Here is a 26,441-nt window from a genome sequence, read left to right as displayed (position 1 = left end):
ATCAGCCTATATCAGGTCACTAATTAGGCTACATGCACTCAACCGTTCTGTTTTTTTGCAGTCCGCAAAAAACGGAAGCCGCCCGTGTGCCTTCCGCAATTTGCGGAACGGGCGGCCCATTGTAGAAATTCCTATTCTTGTCTGCAAAATGGACAAAAATAGGACATGTTAAAAAAATTTTGCGGGGCCACGGAACGGAGCAAAGGATGCGGACAGCACACTGAGTGCTGTCTGCATCTTTTGCGGCCCCATTGAAGCGAATGGGTCCTCACCCGAGCCGCAAACACTGCGGCTCGGATGCGGACCCGAAAAACGGTCATGTGCATGAGGCCTTACCCATGGAAGTATGCCAGCGTGCTGCCACTGAAACGGCAGGGCTTCTATATGGTGCCCAAGGGGTCATCTTGTACTCTCAGGAATCCAGCTCAGGAGACAAAACTCTATTTCCCAGCTTGCACAATTTCTCCTGTAACATTTCTAGAAGTACATGTTGCTGAATATAAGACAAAAGAGAAAAACAGAATAGTATTCATTAACCAGACAAAATAAATAACATTAAACTTACTAATGTATTGTGATTGTCCATATTGCTCCCTTTGATGGCTTGGATCATTTTTCCATCACATTATACACGGCTCGTATCCAGGGGTTACGGCCACTGCTGCAGAGCAGATACAAAGTGGCTGGGACAGGAGATGCTGCACAGGCGTGTCTATGTACGCTCCCACGGTATTGGGCACCAGAGGCAACACTGTTTTTTCCTATAGTGTGCAAGCTTGACCGCCGCTGCTGGATTACAGGGTGGTGGTAACCCTAGGAAACAAGTAATGTATAATGTGATGGAAAAATGAACATATGGATATGGACAATCACAATACATTAGTAAGTGCCTTGTTTTAACTTTCTCTACATGATAAATACCACTTGCTGAAGTGAGACAGACATGAAAATAATATACTTAAAAAGTATTTAATATACAGTAGGTGTTAGTTGTGTATTACTAATAATCTTGAGCGAATCGAGCTTCGGATCATAGACCCGAAGTCGATTCGTTCAAAAACTTCAGTTTTAATACTGTTAAAGCATTAAAATGTATGGGGCGCCATGAAGTCAAACTTCGTCTCAGCCGAAGTCGCACAAGATTTCGGTGAATTACTACTGTATTCATATCTGCGTATTTAACCCTTTCTCAACCAGCGCCGTACTAGTACGGCGCTGGCTGGGTATTTAAAGATGGCACCCGCTCCTGAGCGGAGTGGGTGCCATAGCGGCGGGTGACACCCGTGGCTAATGTCCGCAACCGGCAGTAATGCAGATCGCTGACATTTAACCCCTTTTAATCCTGACCACAGCATCTGAGCACGTGAAACACCAGAAGCGCGCGCTTCCTGTGATGCTCGGGCACCCCCTGTGCAGCGATCGGAGGATCCGGAGCTTGTGTGCAGCAGCCCTTGCCTCCTTTTCCCAACATAAAAATAAGGGTACTTTCACACTAGCGGCAGGACGGATTCAACAGGCTGTTCACCCTGTCGGATCCTTCCTGCTATTTCTTCGTGCCGCCGGACTGTCGGTCCGTCCCCATTGACTATAATGGGGATGGGGCGGGGCTCTGGCGCAGCACGGCGAGAGGCCGCCGGACTAAAAGTACTGCATGTCCGACTTTTTAGTCCGGCGGCCTTTCACCGCGCAGGAGCTCCACCCCCGTCCCCATTATAGTCAATGGGGACGGAGCGGCGGCACAGCAAAATAGCGGCAGGACGGATCCGACAAGGTGAACAGCCTGTCGGATCCGTCCTGCCGCTAATGTGAAAGTACCCTAAAAGAACTAAAAAGAAATAAAAAAAAAAAAATACACATCATGGGTGTCGCGATGTGCAAAAACGCCCATAGTATAAAGATATATTCACCATACGGCAAATAGCAAAACGAGTCGCCGTTTTTGGTCGCTTCATTTTCTACAAAAATTTTTAAAAGTGATCAAAAAGTCACACACACACACATGGTATCAATGAAAAGTTCATATCGCCCCGCAAAAAATGAGCCCCCATACAGCTCCGTACACATAATTACAAAAAAGTTATAGGGGTAAAAATATGGCAACGAAAAAATAAATAAAAAATCCCACTTTATTATTAACGCAAGAAAAACTATACATATAAGGTATCGCCGGATTCGTACTGACCTGTAATGTAGAAGTAAGTGGTCAATTTTATCGCAAATCAAACGTAAATAAAACATATATTTAGTTTACCGGTAAATTGCTTTCCAGGAGTCCGGAATGACAGCACCCATGGAGGATGTCCTATTGGCTTCTGTTGGGACAGGAAGAGAGACAGTTTAAAAGGCCCATCCCCACCCCCTCTCTCCAGTGTTCTTATAACTTATTACACCGGATAGGATGCCACATCTTTATTCTGAGAACAATGTTAATTCACACTGTATACAGTAGCAGTACAAGCAATACCGTACAAGAAAAAAAAAGGGGGGGCAATACTGGGTGCTGTCATTCCGGACTCCTGGAAACCAATTTACTGGTAAACTAAATATATGTTTCCAGGACGTCCTCCATGACAGCACCCATGGAGAACTAACAACTTAGAACGTAATCTTAGGGGGAGGGGACCACTGCCTGCAGGACTTTACGGCCAAAAGCGAAGTCCTGATTGGCCACTGAGTCTAGTCTGTAATGTCTGACAAAAGTAGTGGAGGAAGACCAGGTTGCGGCTTTGCAGATCTGATCAATGGACGCTCCTGCTTTTTCTGCCCAGATTGTAGCCATGGCTCTGGTAGAATGAGCCCTCAAAGATATGGGGCAAGACAAGTCCTGTAGTCTATAACATTCCCTGATGGTCTCCTTGATCCAGCGGGCTAAGGAGGTTTTTGAGGCTTTGCATCCTTTGTTTCTACCACCGAATTGGATGAAGAGGTTTGGTGATTTTCTCCAAGGTTTCGTCCGCTCGATGTAGGCGAGAACTGCTCTTCTCACATCCAGACAGTGGAACCGTTCCTCCTGTATGTTTTTGGGAGCGGTACAAAATGAAGGAAGTATTATCTCCTGTTCTCTGTGAAACACTGAAACAACCTTGGGTAAAAAGGAATGATCCAATTTAAGAACTATCCCATCAGCTAGGACCTTCAAAAAGGGTTCCCTAAATGACAGGGCCTGTATCTCGCCTATCCTACGGGCGGTAGTAATAGCTATTAGAAATACTGTCTTGAAGGATAGAAATTTGTCAGATATATTCTCAACGGGTTCAAAGGGAGAATTACATAAGCTGTTCAGTACTACATTTAAAGGGAACCTGTCACCATGATTTTGGCATAGAGCTGGGGACATGGGCTGCTAGATGGCCACTAGCACATCTGCAGTACCCAGGTCCCACAGCTCTCTGCGCTTTTATTGTGTTAAAAAACAGTTTTGATCAATATGCAAATTACGTGATATGAGTCCTGTAGCCGGAGATGAGTCAAGCGGAAAGGAGCCCCGCACCGCCCCGCGTCCTCCGATTCTCCTCCTTGCTGGCTGACGTCACAGAGCTGGAGCGCCGAAATCTCGCGATGCGCGAGCTAGCGCATGCGCAGTGTCGGCATCATGTTCATTCCCTGTGCTGGCATCAGCACAGGGAACGAACTACGCATGCGCTAGCTCATCGCGAGATTTCGGCGCTCCAGCTCTGTGACGTCAGCCGGCAAGGAGGAGAATCGGAGGACGCGGGGCGGTGCTGGGCTCCTTTCCGGCTTGACTCATCTCCGGCTACAGGACTCATATCACGTAATTTGCATATCACTCAAAACAGTTTTTTAACACAACAAAAGCGCAGAGAGCTGTGGGACCTGGGTACTGCAGATGTGCTAGCGGCCATCTAGCCGCCCATGTCCCCAGCTCTATGCGCAAAATCATGGTGACAGGTTCCCTTTAAGTCCCATGTGGGAACAGTCTGTCTTAAGGTGGGCTGCATTCTGGAAACTGCCCTGATAAACCTCTTAACCCACCTGTGTTCTGCTAAGGGAAAGTCTAAGCAACTACTTAAGGCCGAGATCTGCACCTTGAGTGTGCTGGGTTTTAAACCTAGATCAAACCCTCTCTGGAGGAAATCTAGTATGTAGCCTATGGACAGATTTTCAGTCCCTGGGTGATTTTGGGCTAGCCAAGATGAGAACCTTTTCCATATTTTAAAATATATGGCCGAAGTTACTGGTTTACGGCTCTGTTGCAGGGTTGATATGTCCTGATCAGATAGACCCTTCTTCCTCAGGGTCTGCCTCTCAGGATACAGGCAGCCAGTCTCAGTTTGTTGAGATTGGGATGCTCCAGCGGCCCCTGCGTCAACAGGTCTCTCCTGTATGGAAGGGGAAACGGATCTCCGATTGACATCTCCTTTAAGATAGGGTACCAGGCTCTCTTGGGCCAGTCTGGCTCTATCAGGATCAGAGTGGTAGAGCTGGTCCTCATCTTCTTTAAGACTGCCGGGATTAGAGGCAATGGAGGAAAGGCGTATGCCAGCTTCATATCCCAATTCTGGGCTAGGGCGTCTACTGCCACTGGGGCTTAGCGAGTAGAAACAGTCCAGCTGTGAGTTTTCTCTGGACGCGAAGAGATCTATCCCTGGTTGGCCCCATACCTGGCAGATCTGTTGGAAAACTTGTTTGTTCAGGCTCCATTCCCCCGCGTCAATTCTGTGCCGTCTTAGGAAGTCGGCTCTGGAGTTTTGAGATCCTTTCAAATGGGTCGCTGAAATGGACAGAACTTACATCTCTGCCCATGTGAAGATTTGACCCGCTAGACCTTGAAGGAGCGGGCATCTGGTTCCGCCCTGTCTTTTCAGATAACATACCGTCGTTATATTGTCTGATAGTATTCTGACATGCTGACCTTGGAGAAGGTGCTTGGCTGCTCTCTGTGTCCTCAGCACTGCCTTCAGTTCCAGGTAATTTGAGAACTTTATTCTGTCCTGAAGGACCCACAAACCCTGGAAGAGATGTTGGCTTACATGACCCCCCCCAGCCACTGAGACTTGCGTCCGTGGTAACGGTTATGGCTGGTCATATTCCACGGGACCCCCTTCTCCAAATTCTCGGGTTCTAGCCACCAGGACAGAGAGTTCAGAACTCTGTTTGGCAGCTTAATCTTAGAGTTGAGAGAGCAGTGGTCTCTGTCCCAGGATGTCAAAACTGCCTCCTGGAGGGTCCTGGAGTGAAACTGGGCCCAAGGTATAATTGAAATACAGGAGGTCATTAGCCCCAGTATCTGCATTGCCTCTCTTAGTGAGTGGGTTCTCTTTCTTTTGAACAACTCCATCCTTTCTCTTATATTGATCTGTTTCCTCACCGGCAGAAAGGAGTGCTGTGTCCTCATGTCCAGGAGAGTCCCCAGGAATTCTTTCCTCGTGTCCGGTACTAGGTCCGATTTCTGATAATTTATAATCCACCCCAGGTCTTTGAATAGGGACAAAGTCTGATGGATGTCCCCATCCAGCTTTTGTACTGAGTCTGCTATCAGCAGAAAATCGTCCAATTAGGGCACAATTGTAATCAGACTCTGGCGAAGATAGGCCATAATCTCTGAAACTATCTTTGTAAAGAGACGGGGGAAGCAGATGAAATTCCGAACGGCAGGCACTGGAATTGGTAATGACGAATCTCCTCCTTGCACTTGACCGCAAATCTTAGGTACTGCTGATGTTGTAGATGTATGGGGATATGGAAGTACGCATCCTTGAGACCCAATGTGCAAAGGAGAGCACCTGGCGGGATCAATGGAGAAGTGGACCTTATTGAGTCCTTCTTGAACGTGTAGTAGGTCGCCCACTTGTTTAGAGATTTTAAATTGATGATAGTCCTTGCCGACCCGTCCGGTTTTTTTCACAAAAAATAGTCTTCAGTAGTGCCCTGTGAATTGCTGGGGAAGAGGGACCTGGGTGATGGCTCCAAGAACCAGAAGTTTTTGTACGTCCGACAAAAGTTGTTGTTGAAGGAGAGGAGATTCGAAGTGAGTCAACTGGAAGGTTTGTGGGGGAGGACTTCGGAAATCTATCCTGAAGCTGTCCCTGATGGAGTCCAGAAACCACTGATTGTGGGTGACTTGCTTCCAATTTTCCCAAAAGTGACGAAGTCTCCCCCCTACCGGTCTGGCGTCATTGTTTCCCAGTGCTGGTATTGGGGTTGAAGAGGAATTCCCTCCCCCTACCCCCTTTGGGGTAGCTCCAACGACCTGATTTACCTTTCCCTCTATAAGACTTAGTCTGGCCCTGGCTAGAGGCTCTACGAAAGGGCTGCGTTTTTTTTTATTTTTCTTCAGGAAAACCTTTTTTGTTATCAGCCGCATTTTGGAGGATGGAGTCCAAGACTGGGCCGAACATAAAGGAGCCAGAGAAGGGTATAGAGCAGAGTCTGTTTTTAGACGCCACATCTCCAGACCAGGACTTAAGCCAGAGGGCACATCTAGCAGCGTTAGTCTGTGACTGCGACTTAGCTGCGAATCTAATAGATTCCGCTGAGGCGTCAGCCAGAAAGCTTGAGGCCATCTTTAGCAAAGGGAGTGACTCTAGGATCTCTTCCCTGGATGTCTTAGCCCTGAGGTGATTCTCCAGCTGATTTATCCATAGGACTAAGGCTCTGGAGGCTGAAGTGGCAGCGATGTTAGTATTAATTGCAGCCGCCCCAGTAAACCATCCAACTTCCTATCCATGGGATCCATTAGCTGCGACGAATCCTCAAACGGAATTGAGGTCTTCTTCACTACTTTGGCCACTTGGACATCTACTTTCGGGACCTTGTCCCAGAGTTTAGTGTCCGTCGGATCAAAGCGCAGCCTGTTTTTAAATTCTTTGTGAATGAAGAGTTTCTTTTCTCCATCTGCCCATTCTTCTGTAATGAGGTCCTTTAAGTTTTTATTTACAGGGAAGACTAGGGCTGCACGATAAATCGAAAAAATAATCGAATCGCGATAATCGGCAAATGCGATATGGCGATTTGGCCGACCCGAAAATGCCGCGATTATATATGAAGGGGCCCCGCGCACATAACTGGCTTTGTGTTAAGTATTTTACTAGTGTAAAATACTTAACATCCACTGGCTTTGTGTTAAGTATTTTACTAGTGTGTGAAACAATCTCTCTCCTTTTGATAACAGGTCCAGCCTCTGTACTCACTGTCACGATGAATGCACTGCAGCGAGCGGCCCGGCCGGCGCGTGACTGACGTCACTTAGTAACGCTCCTGCTTCCTGAAGTGGGAGGAGCGTTACTAAGTGGTCACGCGCCGGCCAGCTCGCTGCAGTGCATTCATAGTGACAGTGAGTACAGAGGCTGGACCTGTTATCAATAGGAGAGAGCTTGTTTCACACACTAGTAAAATACTTAACACAAAGCCAGTTATGTGCGCAGTTTAGGACACATGAGGGGACACATAGGGCCATGAGGGGGACCAGCATAAGATGCTATATGTCTTATGCTGCCCCCCCCCCTTCATGGCCCTATGTGTTATAGCACACATCCCCCACAACACAGCGTCCTCCACAGATCCCCCACAACACAGCGTCATCCACAGATCCCCCACAACACAGCGTCATCCACAGATCCCCCACAACACAGCGTCATCCACAGATCCCCCACAACACAGCGTCATCCACAGATCCCCCACAACACAGCGTCATCCACAGATCCCCCACAACACAGCGTCATCCACAGATCCCCCACAACACAGCGTCATCCACAGATCCCCCATAACTATGTCATACCCAGCCGCGTCAGCGGCTCATATGGGAAAATCCAAGCAAATAGACCTCTAGCACAATTCCCTTAAAATATCGCAACGCACATCGTTATCGCAATTTTTAGGGCCCTAATCGCAATCGCACAAAATTCCCATATCGTGCAGCCCTATGGAAGACCTTTCTTTTCCTGACTTTTAGGCCGCCAAACATCTCGTCCTCAAGGAAGCGCGCCTGTTCCTCCTCCTCAATAGCCATGGTTTGTCTTATAGCGGTGAGTAGGGGGTCTAGATCCTCGGACGAAAAGAAATATCTTCTCTGTTCTTCCTGAGGATAGGACACTGAGCCCTCATCTTCCATTTCATCTGAACCACATAATCCCTCTTCCTCTGAATCAGAGTCAAACTGGATCCTGGTTCTTTTGGAGGGGGGGGGGGTGGTACTGGGTCTGGGTTCTTGTCTGAGGTTGCCGCCTGTACATCCTCTCTTAGAATAGCTCTCAAATCAGAGAGTAGAGATGACCGTTCGTCCTTAAGAATTTTGGAAAGGCATTCTGGACATAAAGGTTTTTTTATATGGCTCCAGAAGCCTTGTTTGGCAGGTCGCACACTTTCTTCCCTTCTTTTTTGGGTCTCCATGAGATTTGTGCCCTGACTCCTTTGTGGTCTAGGGGGAAACGGAGTAGAGACTGTTTTTAGTGTCGTAGTTTCCCATAAACCCCTGCCTAAGCCTATAAAGGAGCTACTTACAGGGGCCTGGACGGGGGAGTCTGAGCAAGTCTCCTGCTTGTTATACGCCTGGACCTCCATGATGCAACCTCACCAGGTTGCCATCAGACATTTAAATAGGGTCATACTTACCGGTCCGCCCGTCACCGCCTGGCTCCGCCTCCTCCTGATCTTCACGGGGGGACTCATTCCAAGGAAGAGTCAACCCCCTAGACATGAGAGACCTCCTGATGCAGAGGTCTTAAGCATGCCGATGCGCGCCGCCTTCATGCTTCCGGTGACGCGAGTAGGCTTCCGGTCACGTGGGAGCGCTCGGCAATCCAGGCCTAGCGCAGGCAGGGGAGCGCAGGAGCCGCTGCCGAGCCCAGAGCTCACTGAAAGGAGAAGCGGCAACGGCGTCCCCGATCCCTGCGGCCATGAGAAGGTACCGGGGACTAAACCAGGGGACCACTTCCCAGAGGGGTGCTGGTTAAGGGGCTGCATGAGTCTGAAGAGGAGAGGTAAGCACCCCCCGACCAGACTCGCCCCATTCCCTACCTAACTCAATAGGCGGGAGTCTGTCTCACTCCCCCTATCCCAGTAGGGACAGGAAGAACACTGGAGAGGGGGGAGGGGCCTTTTAAACTGTCTCTCTTTCTGTCCCAACAGAAGCCAATAGGACATCCTCCATGGGTGCTGTCATGGAGGACGTCCTGGAAAAAAAAACGTAAAACTGTGGTGGAATTGTGTTTTTATTTGCAATTTCACCCCATTTGGAATTTTTGTTCCCGCTTCCCACTACATCACATGCAATATTAAATGGTAGTGTTGGAAAGTACAACTTGTAAAAAACAAGCCCTCATATGGTCATGTGAACAGACAAATAAAGTTATGGCTCTGGGAAGGCAGGGAGCGCGAAACGAAAACGCAAAAACAAAAAACCTCCGGGGTAGAAAGGGTTAAAAACTATTTAAAATAGGAATCCGAAGTGGGCTTTGGTATTGGCTGGTACCTTGGTACCAAAGCCCACTTGGGATTCCTATTTTAAATAGTTCTTAAATAGGCAGATAGGAATACTGTAGTAATCCACCAAAGTCGTTCACCGAAGTCTCACGTGACTTCAGGCGATATGAAGTTTGGCTTCACAGAACCAATACATTTTAATGCTGTACAGAAACGGCATTAGGATCTATGATCCGAAGCTTGATTCGCTCAAGCCTAATTAGTATATTACTAATATGAGACTGTGTACACAACTCCACAGATGTAGGGACATGTTTAGAGGGTTATTTAGCATAGAAGGCCCGTTTTCATTTAACCTATGTGGGAATTCTGGTTTTATATAGGGTTGTCCCATGAAAAGGGAAGCCAAAGCACAGTCAGTGTGCCGTGCACAACTTCTTCACCATTAGAATCGCTCTTGATACTAGAAAGAGGATAAAATACAGCACTGGGCGCTACATGCAGTATAGTGGGGTTATGCCAACAGAATCAGAACACTTGGAGCTTGTGTCACTAGGATATGACACCAATGTCTAATAGCTGCGGGTCCCATAGCCATCTCTAAAATGTCTGCTCTCCATTTATTCCTATCAGACTGCTGAAAATAGCTGAGCGTTCACTTGGCCATTTCCGTCGGTCCCATAGAAGTCCATTCATTTCTATGGGACCTCTGAAAACAGTTGAGTGCACTGCTCGGCTATTTACAGCACACCATAGCAATGCGTGGTCTGCCCTCCTTCACATTGTGAACTCCATTTTAGAAATCGCTGCGTGTCCCAGAGGTGGGACCCGCAGCTATCAGACAGTGGTGGCATATAGCTTTAAAGTATTGCTCTCACCTTCTCAGGTTGTGAGAAGCCACAATCACTAAACAATCAGTTTCTGGACGATGACCAGCAGTAGGTGTCCAGTTGCCATCACTGTGTGAATCCAGATGTGGGAACCTGTATACAGCAATATCTGGGGGAACCTCAGAGTACCACAGTGGACTCCATCGCTCATCCAGTGGTGGATCAAATCTGATTTCCACATGAGTCTGAAGAAGGGTCTGTGTCCCCGAAATGTCTTCTGCTTTGTAACTAATAAAGCAAGTCTGATCCACAAGCGCTGGAGTCTGTAGTTTCCATTCAGGTGCCCCCAGATATTAGAACAGCCAGTCATGGAGAGAGGTCGGGCACAACACACTGACTATCTGTGTGGGGACCTTTGAGGGAAAGGTTTGATATCAAACTAGTAAGTTAATAACCACCTTTTTAAATTCTTCATCAAAATACTGACATGTCTCGAGGGTGAGTGGGGCTTCAGAGGCAGGGATCATGGCATGAAGATCCTCTCCCAATGTGTATCTAGAAGAAAGAAGACACTGTTACATTGTGGACCATCTAGGGATCTCTCAGTCCAATGTGACTTAGAGCTTACTCTTTAACCGCAGTGCTGTCAATGTTGTAGAGATTCAGCTTGTTGATCAGATGTGGTGGTGTATCAAAGTAAAACCTGCCAAGTGGGCTGTCACAGTTACTGCAGTACAGGGGATGATACTTGCTACAATGGGAAAGGAAGAAAAGTCATTTTAGCGTTCTATGCGAAGCAGGGGGGGGGGGGGGAATTAAAGGGGTTCTGTGCTTTGGTCAATTGTTACTTGTCAGACAGTTCCCTTGACAATAAGTAGATCACAAATGTCGCCCTGGGGATACCCTCCTGAGATCAGCTTAGATGTAAGCAGCGTATTGAGCTAGAACAGCATAGCGCTGGAGACTGAGCAATGCTGGTGTCCCAGCTCCTCCCCACAATCTCCTATTGATGACCTATCCTAAAGTATGTTAGGATCAGGAAGACCCCTTTAAAAACATTACACACTGCCCATTCATAAATCAGTGCTCTGTGTAATGCTGGACAGATCCTCTAAGGCCTCTTTCACACGGGCGTTGCGGGAAAATGTGCGGGTGCGTTGCGGGAACACCCGCAATTTTTCCGCACGAGTGCAAAACATTGTAATGCGTTTTGCACTCACGTGAGAAAAATCGCGCATGTTTGGTACCCAAACTTCTTCACAGAAGTTCGGGCTTGGGATCGGTGTTCTGTAGATTTTATTATTTTCCCTTATAACATGGTTATAAGGGAAAATAATAGCATTATGAATACGGAATGCATAGTAAAACATCGCTGGAGGGGTTAAAAAAAATAATAATAATAATTTAACACCTTAATCCACTTGATCGCGATGACGGCATCTCCTTCTGTCTTCATCTGATCTCTGTGCAGCAACAGGACCTTTGGTGACGTCATTCCGGTCATCACATGATCCATCACCATGGTAAAAGATCATGTGATGACCGGAGTGACGTCACCACAGGTGCTGTTCAGCAAAGGAGACAGAAGGAGATGCCGGGCCGCGATCAAGTGGACTAAGGTGAGTTAAATTATTATTATTATTTTTTTAACCCCTCCAGCAATGTTTTACTATGCATTCTGTATTCAGAATGCTATTATTTTCCCTTATAACCATGTTATAGGGAAAATAATAATGATCGGGTCTCCTAGCAACCGTGCGTGAAAATCGCACCGCATCCGCACTTTCACTTTTTCACGATTTTCACGCAACCCCATTCATTTCTATGGGGCCTGCGTTACGTGAAAAAACGCACAAAGAGGAGCATGCTGCGATTTTCACGCAACGCACAAGTGATCACCGCTCATGTGAACAGCCCCATAGAAATTAATGGGTCGGTATTCAGTGCGGGTGCAATGCGTTCAACTCACGCATCGCATCCGTGCGGAATACTCGCTCGTGTCAAAGGGGCCTAAGAGAAATGCTTCTTGTGCCCACTCTTCACTCCAGCACAGACGGGAGTCAAGTGTTGTCAAGTGGTGTAAAGAGTACCCTTTCTGCAGCATAACGGAGAAAAAAGTACCTGCAGAGAGACATACCTGCCGGCATGGTCGGGATCACTGGATCTCGTCATTTTGTCACATTTTACAAACTCTGAAACAGCTGTGGAGAAACAGACAAACGAGGGCATGTAAACTGGTGGGCTATGCCAGAGGGTCATTACAAAGCGGGCACAACAGAGGAGTCACCCAAAATGCACGTATCAAATGAATGGGGTGCTTGCTTTGTGCGGTCTTCCATATGGGAAGTCACAAGGATTTACCATCGAAATGTGATGGTCACTGGTCCAACCACTAGAACAAGAGATCCCTGCCGGCAGTTAGCCCTGTACCGATAGTTAAATTGGTGTTCTATTCACCCCTTTCTGTGCTGGTGTACGGTACATGACCACTGCAGCCCATCCCTGTATACCGACACGTCACCGCTCCAGGTTGTTAACTAGGCTCGAGAACATCGATCCCAAACATTCAAAAAACTTTATTATTAATGCCGTTTCCGTACAAATCGACTTTAGATCTATGATTCCGTACAAATCGACTTTAGATCTATGATCCGAAGCTCGGTTCGCTCAAGCCTATAGTCAGTGGCAGGAGGACCAGAACAGCGACGCTGGAGGGCTTGATCGAGATTTTTTAGGGTCTAATGTGTGCGCAGCGATACAGCGACCTGTTCAGGGAAAATGCCACATCAAGTCACATGGGCCTTCTCTCATAGACACTTGCTTTATTACAAGGAAGATCCTAAGGCTACTTACTGTCAGTTTTTCATAGCCATTTTTGCATCCATTTTCTGTCCGTCTATCAGTTTTTAATTTTGCATACGTTTTTCATGGCTGGTGAATTTCATTGGCTTACACATTCATTGGCTTACACATATATATATATATATATATATATATTAGGGCTGCACGATAAATCGAAAAAATAATCGAATCGCAATAATCGGCAAATGCGATATGGCGATTTGGCCGACCCGAAAATGCCGCGATTATATATGAAGGGGCCCCGCGCACATAACTGGCTTTGCGTGTAAAGTATTTTACTAGCGTGTGAAACAATCTCTCTCCTTTTGATAACATGGCCGCCTCTGTACTCACTGTCACGATGAATACAATGCACTGCAGCGAACGGCAGCGAGCGGGCCGGCCGGTGACTGACGTCACTTAGTAACGCTCCTGCTTCGTGAAGTGGGAGAAGCGTTACTAAGTGACGTCAGTCACGCACCGGCCAGCTCGCTGCCGTTCGCTGCAGTGCATTCATAGTGACAGTGAGTACAGAGGCTGGCCATGTTATCAATAGGAGAGAGATTGTTTCACACACTAGTAAAATACTTAACACAAAGCCAGTTATGTGCGCAGTTTAGGACAAATGAGGGGACACATAGGGCCATGAGGGGGACCAGCATAAGATGCTATATGTCTTATGCTGCCCCCCCCCCCTCATGGCCCTATGTGTTATAGCACACATCCCCCACAACACAGCGTCATCCACAGATCCCCCACAACACAGCGTCATCCACAGATCCCCCACAACACAGCGTCATCCACAGATCCCCCACAACACAGCGTCATCCACAGATCCCCCACAACACAGCGTCATCCACAGATCCCCCACAACACAGCGTCATCCACAGATCCCCCACAACACAGCGTCATCCACAGATCCCCCACAACACAGCGTCATCCACAGATCCCCCACAACACAGCGTCATCCACAGATCCCCCACAACACAGCGTCATCCACAGATCCCCCACAACACAGCGTCATCCACAGATCCCCCACAACACAGCGTCATCCACAGATCCCCCACAACACAGCGTCATCCACAGATCCCCCACAACACAGCGTCATCCACAGATCCCCCACAACACAGCGTCATCCACAGATCCCCCACAACACAGCGTCATCCACAGATCCCCCACAACACAGCGTCATCCACAGATCCCCCACAACACAGCGTCATCCACAGATCCCCCACAACACAGCGTCATCCACAGATCCCCCACAACACAGCGTCATCCACAGATCCCCCATAACTATGTCATACCCAGCCGCGTCAGCGGCTCATATGGGAAAATCCAAGCAAATAGACCTCTAGCACAATTCCCTTAAAATATCGCATCGCATATCGTTATCGCAATTTTTAGGGCCCTAATCGCAAAAAATTCCCATATCGTGCAGCCCTAATATATATATATATATAAAAATCCCAATCCCTGCAGTGCCCTCAGTACAGTGGTCCCCATAGTGGCCCCCACCTGGAATAATGCCCCCAGATGTAAGGTTTCATTTTCCCCCATTTGCGCACAGAGGCAGCCGCTCCCCTCTTCATTGAACAGGGCCAGCGCTCAGCTTGATGACGTCACCGCGTGCTCCCAGCATGATAGCGTGGTGACATCATGCTGAGCGCAGGTCCTTTGTATCAATGTGCAAGTGGATGAGGCAAGTATTTATTTTTAACCCCTAAAAGACCACACTGTCCTAGTGTATCCGTCTTTAACGATTGTTAGACGGGTGTACTACTGTCTAAGCGGCCGTTAAAAATGGTCCCATTGTTTTCAATGGGGTCCATCTGGCCGTTTTCACGGCTAAAAATAAGACACTTCCTTTTTCTGACGGCCGCTATTCACCTGCATGTAGCCTAAGGCTACTTTCACACTAGCGTTCGGGGCTCCGCTTGTGAGTTCCGTTTGAAGGCTCTCACAAGCGGCCCCGAACGGATCCGTACTGCCCCAATGCATTCTGAGTGGATGCGGATCCGCTCAGAATGCATCAGTTTGGCACCGTTTGGCCTCCGCTCCGCTCAGCAGGCGGACACCCGAACGCAGCTTGCAGCGTTTTCGTGTCCGCCTGGCCGTGCGGAGCCAAACGGATCCGTCCAGACTTACAATGCAAGTCAATGGGGACGGATCCGTTTGACATTGACACAATATGGTGCAATTTCAAACGGATACGTCCCCCATTGACTTTCAATGTAAAGTCAGGATTATACCATCAGATCGGAGTTTTCTCCAATCCGATGGTATATTTTAACTTGAAGCGTCCCCATCACCATGGGAACGCCTCTATGTTAGAATATACCATCGGATTTGAGTTACATCGTGAAACTCAAATCCGACAGTATATTCTAACACAGAGGCGTTCCCATGGTGATGGGGACGCTTCAAGTTAGAATATACTGAGAACTGTGTACATGACTGCCCCCTGCTGCCTGGCAGGTGCTGCCAGGCAGCAGGGGGGCAGACCCCCCCCCCCTCCTGTATTTAACTTATTGGTGGCCAGTGCGGGCCCCCCCTCCCTCCCCAGTATTAATTGTAACCAGTGCGGCCCCCCTCCCTCTATATTCATCGGTGGCCAGTGCGGATATTAAATATGAGCAGTGCGGTCTCCCCCTCCCTCCCTCCCCAGTATTAAATATGAGCAGTGCGGTCTCCCCCTCCCTCCCTCCCCAGTATTAAATATGAGCAGTGCGGCCTCCCCCTCCCTCTATTCATTGGTGGCCAGTGCGGATTCAAAGTATTGTGATCAGTGCGGCCTCTCCCCCCCCCCCCCCCCATCATTGGTGGCAGCGGAGAGTACCGATCGGAGTCCCAGTTTAAATCGCTGGGGCTCAGATCGGTTACCATGGCAGCCAAGACGCTATTGCAGTCTTGGCTGCCATGGTTACTTAGCAACAAATAGCAGCATTATACTTACCTGAAGAGCTGCGATCTATGTGACCGGCCGGGAGCTCCTCCTACTGGTAAGTGACAGGTCTATAGGCAATGCGCCGCACAGACCTTTCACTTACCAGTAGGAGGAGCTCCCGGCCGGTCACATAGATCGCAGCTCTTCAGGTAAGTATAATGATTCTATTTGTTGCTAAGTAACCATGGCAGCCAAGACTGCAATAGCGTCTTGGCTGCCATGGTAACCGATCGGAGCCCCAGCGATTTAAACTGGGACTCCAATTGGTACTCTCCGCTGCCACCAATGATGGGAAGGGGGGGGGGGGGGGAGAGAGGAGAGGCCGCACTGATCACAATACTTTGAATCCGCACTGGCCACCAATGAATAGAGGGAGGGGGAGGCCGCACTGCTCATATTTAATACTGGGGAGGGAGGGAGGGGGGAGACCGCACTGCTCATATTTAATACTGGGGAGGGAGGGAGGGGGAGACCGCACTGCTCATATTTAATACTGGGGAGGGAGGGGGAGACCGCACTGCTCATATTTAATACTGGGGAGGGAGGGGGAGACCGCACTGCTCATATTTAATATCCGCACTGGCCACCGATGAATATAGAGGGAGGGGGGCCGCACTGGTTACAATTAATACTGGGGAGGGAGGGGGGGCCGCACTGGCCACCAATAAGTTAAATACAGGAGGGGGGGGTCTGCCCCCTGCTGCCTGGCAGCATCTGCCAGGCAGCAGTCATGTACACAGTTCTCAGTATATTCTAAATGGGAACGCTTCTGTGTTTAGAATATACTGTCGGATCAGAGTTTTCCAAAGTGAAAAATCAGATCTGAAATAAACTGTTATGCAAACGGATCCGTTCTGAACGGATGCAAGCGTTTGCATTATAGGAGCGGATCCGTCTGATGAAACATCAGACGGACCCGCTCCGAACGCTAGTGTGAAAGTAGCCTAAGAGATTCTACACAACAGCCTCTAATAGCAGCAGGTTAGCAGAGAATTTCCTGTGACTGACATACTTCCAATACCATTACATGTGCCATTAACCCTTTCAAGATCAGGTCATTTTCCGTTTTTTGGGTTTTCATTTTTTACTCCCAGTCCTCCCAAAGCCATATTTTTTTTTTTTTTTTCCCAAACACATAGCCGTATTAGGGCTTGTTTTTTGTGGGAAAAGTTGCACTTTATAATGGCACCATTTATTATGGCAAACAATGTAGTTTGAAGCGGGACAATTACAACAATACCACATATGTATGTTGTTGTTTTTTTTAAATATTAAAACTTTGGTAAGGGAATTTTTTTTTCTTTGTATTGCCATATTCTGACCCCCCATTAGTTTAGTTTTATGTGTACTGAGCTGTGTGGGAGCTCATTTTTGCGGGACAGTCTGTACTTTTGTGTGTGCAAGGCTTTTTGATCACTTTTTATTTAATTTTTTTGTGGCAGGTGAAGCAACCAAGAACAGTGAATCGGCTATTTTGACTTTTTTTCCATTTCGCCTTAGGGTACTTTCACATTAGCGTTCTTCCTTTCCAGCATTGAGTTCCGTTATAGGGGCTCAATACCGGAAAAGAACTGATCAGTTTTATCCCCATGCATTCTGAATGGAGAGCAATCCGGTCAGGATGCATCAGGATGTCATCAGTTCAGTCTTTTTGACTGTTCAGGACACATGCTACGGTTTTATCTCCGGCCAAAAAAACGGATCACTTGCTGGAACCGGCATTAATTTCCATCGAAGTGTATTAGTGCCGGATCTGTCATTAAGTGTTCCGGCAAAACGGATCCAGCATTCCGGTCTGCGCAATGCAAAAAAAAATTGACCAGATCCGTTTTTCTGGATGACACCGGAAAGACAGATCCGGCATTTCAATGTATTTGTCAGACGGATCCATCTGACAAATGCCATCAGTTTCCCGGAATCCTCTGCCGCAAGTGTGAAAGTACCCTGATGGGATAAATATTTTTATATTTTTAATAATATGGGCGTTTTCACACGCGGTAATGCCCATGATGTTACTTTTTTTTTTACTATTAGAAATGCACTATAGGGGTAATTTATTAAGACCGGCTTTTTAGATGCCGTCTCAATTCCCCTCATGTAGAGGCTCCGGCCTCTACATAACTTTGGGGTATCCACCGCCTGTCCAAATATAAGACAGCTCCCTTCCTGGCGTAGATTAAGATCATTTTCTATGCATAAAACAGACTGCGCCCTCCGTTTTTTTTTTAGACCTTGCATGAGCGGGGTTAAAGTCGCAGATTGTGGTGCAATTAACCTATGCACTGCAATCTGCGCCAGATATACGCCAAAACGTAATGTATATCTGATAATAAATGAACCCCTATGTTCCTATGGGGAACTTGTGTGCGGCATCCCAGTACCAATCCTGAATACAGGGGCTGTCGCACACTGCTTCTGGCTGCCCTGATCCTTGCCGGGGGAGACCGGATACGGCTGGGAGCGCGTGCTCCTGGTCTTTAACTTAAACTTTAAGGCCTCTTTCACACGAGCGTGACAGATTAGGTCCGGATGCGTTCAGTAAAACTCCATCCATTTGGCCCCTTTACACGAGCTAGTATTCAGCGCGGGTGCAATGCGTGAGGTAAACGCATTGCACCCGCACTGAATCCAGACCAATTCATTTCTATGGGGATGTGCACATGTGCGTTGGATTTCACACATCACTTGTGTGTTGTGTGAAAATCGCAGCATGTTCTATATTCTGCGATTTTCACGCAGCCCTGGCCGCATAGAAGTGAATGGAGCTGTGTGAAAATCAATTGCAGATGCGATGTGTTTTTTAACGGATGGTTGCTAAGAGATGTTGTTTGTAAACATTTCGTTTTTTTATCTCGTGAAAAACACATTAAATCGCATTGCACCCGTGTGATAAAAACTGAACGAAATTGCAGGCAAAACTGACTAAACTTGCTTGCGAAATTGCGCATTTTTCACTAAACGCACCCGGACCTAATCCGCTCGCGCTCGTCTGCAAGAGGCCTTTTGCAAGCAAGTTCAGTCAGTTTTGTCTATAATTGCGTTCAGTTTTTTCCGCGCGGGTGCAATGCGTTTTGATGCGTTTTTCACTCGCATGATAAAAAAAAATTAAAGGTTTACAAACATCTCCTAGCTACCATCAGTGAAAAACGCATTGCATCTGCACTTGCTTCCAGATGTAATGCGTTTTTTTACTGAAGCCCCATTCACTTCTATGGGGCCAGGGTAGGGTTGGACGATATCAAAAATATTCCCACGATAACGATATTAAGAAATTTATCGCGATAACGATATATATCGCGATAAATGCCCATTTAGAAGAAAAAAACACTTGGGGCCACAAGGAGACGTTATACTGTATGGGGGGCAGCCACAAGGAGCCGTTATACTGTATGGGGGCAGCCACAAGGAGCCGTTATACTGTATGGGGGCAGCCACAAGGAGACGTTACACTGTATGGGGGCAGCCACAAGGAGCCGTTACACTGTATGGGGGCAGCCACAAGGAGACGTTACACTGTATGGGGGCAGCCATAAGGAGACGTTATACTGTATGGGGGCAGCCACAAGGAGCCGTTATACTGTATGGGGGGCAGCCACAAGGAGCCGTTATACTGTATGGGGGCAGCCACAAGGAGACGTTACACTGTATGGGGGCAGCCACAAGGAGCCGTTATACTGTATGGGGGCAGCCACAAGGAGACGTTATACTGTATGGGGGCAGCCACAAGGAGACGTTACACTGTATGGGGGCAGCCACAAGGAGACGTTATACTGTATGGGGGCAGCCACAAGGAGCCGTTATACTGTATGGGGGCAGCCACAAGGAGACGTTATACTGTATGGGGGCAGCCACAAGGAGACGTTATACTGTATGGGGCAGCCACAAGGAGACGTTATACTGTATGGGGGCAGCCACAAGGAGACGTTATACTGTATGGGGGCAGCCACAAGGAGACGTTACACTGTATGGGGGGCCACAAGGAGCCGTTATACTGTATGGGGGCAGCCACAAGGAGCCGTTATACTGTATGGGGGCAGCCACAAGGAGACGTTATACTGTATGGGGGCAGCCACAAGGAGACGTTACACTGTATGGGGGCAGCCACAAGGAGCCGTTACACTGTATGGGGGCAGCCACAAGGAGACGTTATACTGTATGGGGGCAGCCACAAGGAGACGTTACACTGTATGGGGGGCCACAAGGAGCCGTTACACTGTATGGGGCGGCCACAAGGAGCCGTTATACTGTATGGGGCGGCCACAAGGAGACGTTATACTGTATGGGGCGGCCACAAGGAGACGTTATACTGTATGGGGCGGCCACAAGGAGCCGTTATACTGTATGGGGCAGCCACAGGGAGCCGTTATACTGTATGGGGCAGCCACAGGGAGCCGTTATACTGTATGGGGCAGCCACAGGGAGCCGTTATACTGTATGGGGCAGCCACAGGGAGCCGTTATACTGTATGGGGCAGCCACAGGGAGCCGTTATACTGTATGGGGCAGCCACAGGGAGCCGTTATACTGTATGGGGCAGCCACAGGGAGCCGTTATACTGTATGGGGCAGCCACAGGGAGCCGTTATACTGTATGGGGCAGCCACAAGGAGACGTTATACTGTATGGGGCAGCCACAAGGAGACGTTATACTGTATGGGGCAGCCACAAGGAGACGTTACACTGTATGGGGGCAGCCGGGGCAGCCACAAGGAGACGTTATACTGTATGGTGGCAGCCGGGCAGCCACAAGGAGACGTTATACTGTATGGGGGCAGCCACAAGGAGACATTACACTGTATGGGGGCAGCCACAAGGAGACGTTATACTGTATGGGGGCAGCCAGGCAGCCACAAGGAGACGTTACCGTATACTGTATGGGGGCAGCCACAAGGAGACGTTAATTGTTATACTTTTATATGTCATTTTTCACCATTTAGGGTATCTGTAACTAGTCAATTGACTTCTAGTAACAAAAACATTACAGGGTTAATTCTGTACCAGAACGAGTGGTTTATAGTAGGGATGTCCCGATACAATTTTTTTTTAGACCGAGTACCGATACTCTTATTTAAGTACTCACTGATACCAATTATAACAATTAAATAAATAACACATTTATTTTGTGACCACTGACCAAAAGTCCAAAAAACAGCCCCCAGCCTCTGATCAGCCCCTCATGTGCCTCCCAGCCTCTCCCTCTTATCAGCCCCCTCTGGTAACTCCACCACCACCCCCTAGTATTAATCATTGGTGGCAGTGGCCACAGGGTCCCCCTCCCATCATTGGTGGCAGTGGGCCCCCCCCTCCCCAGTATTAATCATTGGAGGCCACAGGGTCGTCCCCCCATCATTGGTGGCAGTGGGCCCCCCCCCCTCCCCAGTATTAATCATTGGAGGCCACAGGGTCGTCCCCCCATCATTGTTGGCAGTGGGCCCCCCTCCTCCCTCCCCAGTATTAATCATTGGAGGCCACAGGGTCGACCCCCCATCATTGGTGGCAGTGGGCCCCCCTCCTCCCTCCCCAGTATTAATCATTGGAGGCCACAGGGTCCCCCTCCCCCCCATCATTGGTGGCAGTTTGCAGTTCCGATCGGAGTCCCAGCAGTGTAATGCTGGGGCTCCGATCGGTTACCATGGTAGCCAGGACGCTACTGAAGCCCTGGCTGCCATGGTATGTTAGTGAGCAGCATTATATTCACGTGTGTCGTGGCCGCCGGGCGCTCCTTCTTCTGTCTGTGCGGCATATGCATATGCATTATAGCATTAGCAATGCGCCGCACAGACCTATGAGAAGAAGGAGCGCCCGGCGGCCACGACTCACGTGAGTATAATGCTGCTCACTAACATACCATGGCAGCCAGGGCTTCAGTAGCGTCCTGGCTACCATGGTAACCGATCGGAGCCCCAGCATTACACTGCTGGGACTCCGATCGGAACTGCAAACTGCCACCAATGATGGGGGGAGGGGGACCCTGTGGCCTCCAATGATTAATACTGGTGAGGGAGGGAGGAGGGGGGCCCACTGCCACCAATGCAGGGACTTAAGAACTTTCCCGGCACCCGACCTCTGAGAGGACGCTGTGATCACCTGAGGGGTTAATTGCGCGTCCTCTCAGAGGTCGGGTGCCGGGAATGCGAGTCACAGAATTCCTTCCCTCCCCCACGCCGGCCGAACTGCTAAGAGCGCTGCCGCAAGCGGTCAGCAGGTATCGGGGACATTTGCACGAGTACAAGTACTCTGCAAATGTCCCGTATCGGTTCATGCTGGGGCGGGCGGCCGCAGATTTAGAAGCGGTCAGCGCACATGACCGCTTCTATGACGTCACGAAATACCGCGGTATTTAGGAAAGGGCGATATCGCCATATCGCCGTTTTTTTAATACCGCGGTATATCGTGATACCGGTATATCGCCCAACCCTAGGCCAGGGCTGCGTGAAAAACGCAGAATATAGAACATGCAGCGATTCTCACGCAACGCAGAACTGATGCGTGAAAAAAAACGCTCATGAGCACAGACCCATTGAAATGAATGGGTCAGGATTCAGTGCTGGTGCTATGCGTTCACGTCACACATTGCAACCACACGGAAAACTCGCTCGTGTGAAAGGGGCCTAATGCATATAATCAACTTTATCATCAACCGCAGACACTAGCCCCAGGTGCCCGCTGCGGTGCGGGCAGGCATCATATTTAAAGTCTTGACTGCCTTACCTGGATGCTGTTGGTGGACGTCGTGTGACTGACCCATCATTGCCTTCTGTTTCTGACACAAACCACAATGAAGAGCCTAAGCTGAATCCACTCTACAACTAAGTCCTCATGCACACGACCGAGGTGTGTTTTGCGGTCCGCAAAAAACAGATTGTGTCCGTGCGCGTTCCGCAATTTGGGGAACGGCACGGACAGCCTTCAATATAAATGCCTATTCTTGTCTGCAAAGCACGGACAAGAATAGGACAGATTGTATTTTTTTTAGCGGGGCCACGGAACGGAGCAAAGGATGCGGACAGCACACGGAGTGCTGTCCGCATCTTTTGTGGCCCCATTGAAGTGAATGGGTCCGCATCCGAGCCGCCAAAACGGCGGCTCGGATGCAGACCAAAACAACGGCAGTGTGCATGAGGCCTAAGGCTATTTTCACACCAGCGTTTTTGCGGGATCCGCCATGATAATACAACCTCCCGTTATGTCTAAAATAGCTCTGACGGATCAGTCTCTAAAACCACTGCAAGTCAATGGGTGACGGCTCTGTTTTCTTTAGTGTCCGAGAAAACTGATCCGTCCCCATTGACTTACGGATCTGTCTTGCTCCGCATCCCAGAACGCACTCAAACACTGCCTGCTGCGGTTTTGTGTGCGTCATGGGAACACAATGCATTCTGGTGAGCTCCGTTCAATTCTGTGTCGCCCCCATTGACAATGAATGGGGGCAAAATGGAAGCGTTTTCCTCTGCTATTGAGATCCTATGACGTATCTCAATAGCGGAAAGGGAAAGCGTGAGTAGGGTACTTTCACACTAGCGTTTTTCTTTTCCGGTAATGAGTTCCGTCCTAGGGGCACAATACCTGATGAAAAGAACTGATCAGCTTTATCCCCGTGCATTCTGAATGGAGAGCATTCTGTTCAGGATGCATCAGTTCAGTTCCTCTTACGTTTTTTGGACTGAGAAAATACTGCAGCATGCTGCAGTTTTCTCACCGGCCAAAAATCCTGAACACTTGCTGAATCCGTCATTAAGTGTTCCGGCAAAACGGATCCAGCCTTTCGTTCCTTTAAAAATGCAAAAAAATAAAATAATTCATACCGGATCAGTTTTTCCAGAAGACACCGGAGAGACTGATCCAGTACTCCAATGCATGTGTCAAACGGATCCGGATCCGTCTGACAAATGTCATCAGTTTGCGTCCGGAATGCCGGATCCGGCGGGCAGTTCCAACTGAATACACAATCAGTCTCTAATGAGTTAATTGGATACTGGTGCGTTCGCGTGCCTTGTAATCTGCGTCCACCACAGGATCGGACAGATCTATATCCTCTGCCTAAAGATAGGCCGTGTCACCATATGGTCTAGTGCCGAGGACAGTCATTTGGGGACCAGAAGTGCAGTTTGTCATCATTTGCACCTCTGCAGCCGTTTACTGGCCTCAGCTGTCACCACTGCAGAGGTGCACTTAAGGACAGATCGGATGCAGCAGGTGCCGGAACAAAAGCGAGTAGGTAAGTGCTCTTCTTTATACATATCAGATCGGGGCCATAACTACAATAGTGGAAGGTGAGTTCACTGAATACAGCGCCTGTATCTTATACAGTCAGGGCAGGCTTCACTTCTCTGGGAGTACAAAAGGAATGGTCACTTTCAATGGCTGCTAGCAGAGGTAGTACATCGTGTTGACATTGATGGTGACGCCTTCTCTCACCAGGAGGGAAGTGCTATCTTAGCAATGTTACATACGGCTCAGTCTAGCGCTGTGGCCCCTCCCCGGGGCCCCAGAACACCACACCCAGCTCAGCTCTGTCATCCCTACCCTTCAGCAGGACCACACTATCTGCCTGCAGTTTGCCGTTCCAGTCGTTTGTGTCTCCTAGAGGCACCTGGCAGTTGGCGCACAAATACACGACCCCGCCATCATCTCTGCGATAAAGGCTGCTCAGCTTAAAAGTGAATCCGTGGGCGGCCGCCATCTCTCCACAGCAGAAGCTTCACGATTCCCGCTAAAGTCGCACAGGTCACATGACCGTGTAACCGTGACGTCACTGAGCGCCGAGGCTGCACAGGTCACATGACCGTGTAACCGTGACGTCACTGAGCGCCGAGGCTGCACAGGTCACATGACTCACTGAGCCCTGATAAGCGTGGTTGAGCTGGGCTGTGACAGAGGGATTGCAAAGCAATGGCCACGCTCACTTTCTGTAGGAATATATTATAAGGAGAGTTTTTGAAACCTAGAAAGGGGCATATTTTATATATCTATCTATAAATATCTATAACATTACCGACTACAATGTTAATGTTCAGGCTGGCAACAGTCACCAGGGTAAGGGCTCATGCACACAACAGTATGCCGGCCGGGCCCGTATTAGCAGTAAAATACGGCTCCCGCTGTTCTGGCACCGCACTTGAATGGGTCCGCAATCTAGAAGGTCGGTGCGGAACGTAGGCAAGGAACCCCACGGAAGCACTATGTAGTGCTTCTGTGGGCTTTCTGTCTGCGCCGCAAAAAAGTGCATGCACTATTTTTTTCCGGTGGGGACCGTCGGATGCGGATCGCAAACCCTATTCAAGTGAAAAGGTCTGCAATACGCATGCGGCGGCCCCACGGTGGGTGCATGAGCCCGAACTGTGAATCCTCCAGTGTGGGCCAAGTTTCTGAAGCTAGAGCGGGCCCCAAAGGGCCAAGAAAAAATCCTAATAATGGCTGCCGCCTTTACCTAGTGTAGCTGCACAGATTTTTTTCTCCAAGCCCCCTCTCCATTCCCAAGTAATTGGTGGCATTAGTTTTGGTTCCTGATATGATATTCAGGCTATAGGAGCATAATTCTCAACAGAGGGTGAACCAGAGCTCTGACGCTGTTCACATGAGAGCTCTGGTTCACTTTCCATTGAGAATCCCAGCCACCTGAACAATCCATAGTCACAATAGCATAAGGCCTCATGCACACGACCGTTCCATTTTTTTGCGGTCCGCAAAAAACAAGCCGTCCGTGTGCCTTCCGCAATTTGCGGAACGGAATTGGTGGCCCATTGTAGAAATGCCTATTCTTGTCCGCAAAACGGACAAGAAAAGGACATGTTATATTTTTTTTGCGGGACTACGGAACAGCGCAATGGATGCGGACAGCACACGGAGTGCTGTCCGCATCTTTTGTGGTCCCATTGAAGTGAATGGGTCCGCATCCGAGCCGCAAAAACGGCGGCTCGGATGTGGACCCAAACAACGGCCGTGTGCATGAGGCCTCACAGGGGCCAAAACTAATAGCAGGGATTGCTTGGGGGCCTAGGGTAAAAAAAAAAAAAAAAAGGCAGAAGCTGGGTCTGTCATGGAAGAAAGCAGGGCCGGCTCCAGGTTCATGTGGGCCCTTGGGCGATAAAGCCTCAGTGAGCCCCCCCTGTGGTATTTTGCATAACACGTGGCAATAAAACTGCATGTATTATATATGGTGCCAAATGCAATAGACAGAACATGCTACAGCGTGAATATATGTGAATGAATCCTTATGTCCCAACTTAATTTTTATCTACCCAGTGTTTTAATCCCTCAGGTCTACTCACAGTATTACGTTTTTCCCCAGTCGTCTCCATGACACCAAGTCCGGAGATTGACTTCCTTCTGATTGGACAGGAAAAACACAGAGAGGTTAAAACCCCCACCCCCTCCTCACATCACCAGTGTTTTTCCTGTCCCATCAGGATAGGAAGCAGGAGAGGTGCACGGAGCTTGTTTGGGC

At 48.8% G+C, this 26,441-nt stretch overlaps 1 protein-coding gene across 1 annotated transcript; it reads right to left on the bottom strand.

The window, feature by feature from the left end:
* Positions 1 to 229: 229 nt before the first annotated feature.
* LOC120997296 (protein Mis18-alpha-like) lies at positions 230 to 24,702 on the bottom strand. The gene is made up of 5 exons (XM_040427330.1): positions 24,521 to 24,702; positions 12,349 to 12,412; positions 10,840 to 10,962; positions 10,670 to 10,766; positions 230 to 493 (listed from the first exon to the last, which is right to left on the bottom strand). Exons 1-5 carry the CDS (start codon positions 24,675 to 24,677, stop codon positions 413 to 415), a joined length of 522 nt encoding a protein of 173 aa, XP_040283264.1. The 5' UTR covers positions 24,678 to 24,702; the 3' UTR covers positions 230 to 412.
* Positions 24,703 to 26,441: the final 1,739 nt, after the last annotated feature.

Source organism: Bufo bufo, chromosome 4 (assembly GCF_905171765.1).
Source record: "Bufo bufo chromosome 4, aBufBuf1.1, whole genome shotgun sequence".
NCBI lineage: Eukaryota > Metazoa > Chordata > Amphibia > Anura > Bufonidae > Bufo > Bufo bufo.
The sequence above is the reverse complement of the archived record's forward strand: the minus strand, read 5'-3'. Positions and strand labels throughout refer to the sequence as shown.

Excerpts from the sequence above, each read along its gene's own strand:
- LOC120997296 (XM_040427330.1), bottom strand. The coding sequence starts at position 24,677 with ATGGCGGCCGCCCACGGATTCACTTTTAAGCTGAGCAGCCTTTATCGC. Across the intron at positions 12,413-24,520 it reads TAGTGTGGTCCTGCTGAAGG|CTGTTTCAGAGTTTGTAAAA; the intron begins GTAGGGATGACA and ends GTTTCTCCACAG. Across the intron at positions 494-10,669 it reads TTGATGAAGAATTTAAAAAG|CAACATGTACTTCTAGAAAT; the intron begins GTGGTTATTAAC and ends TCTTATATTCAG.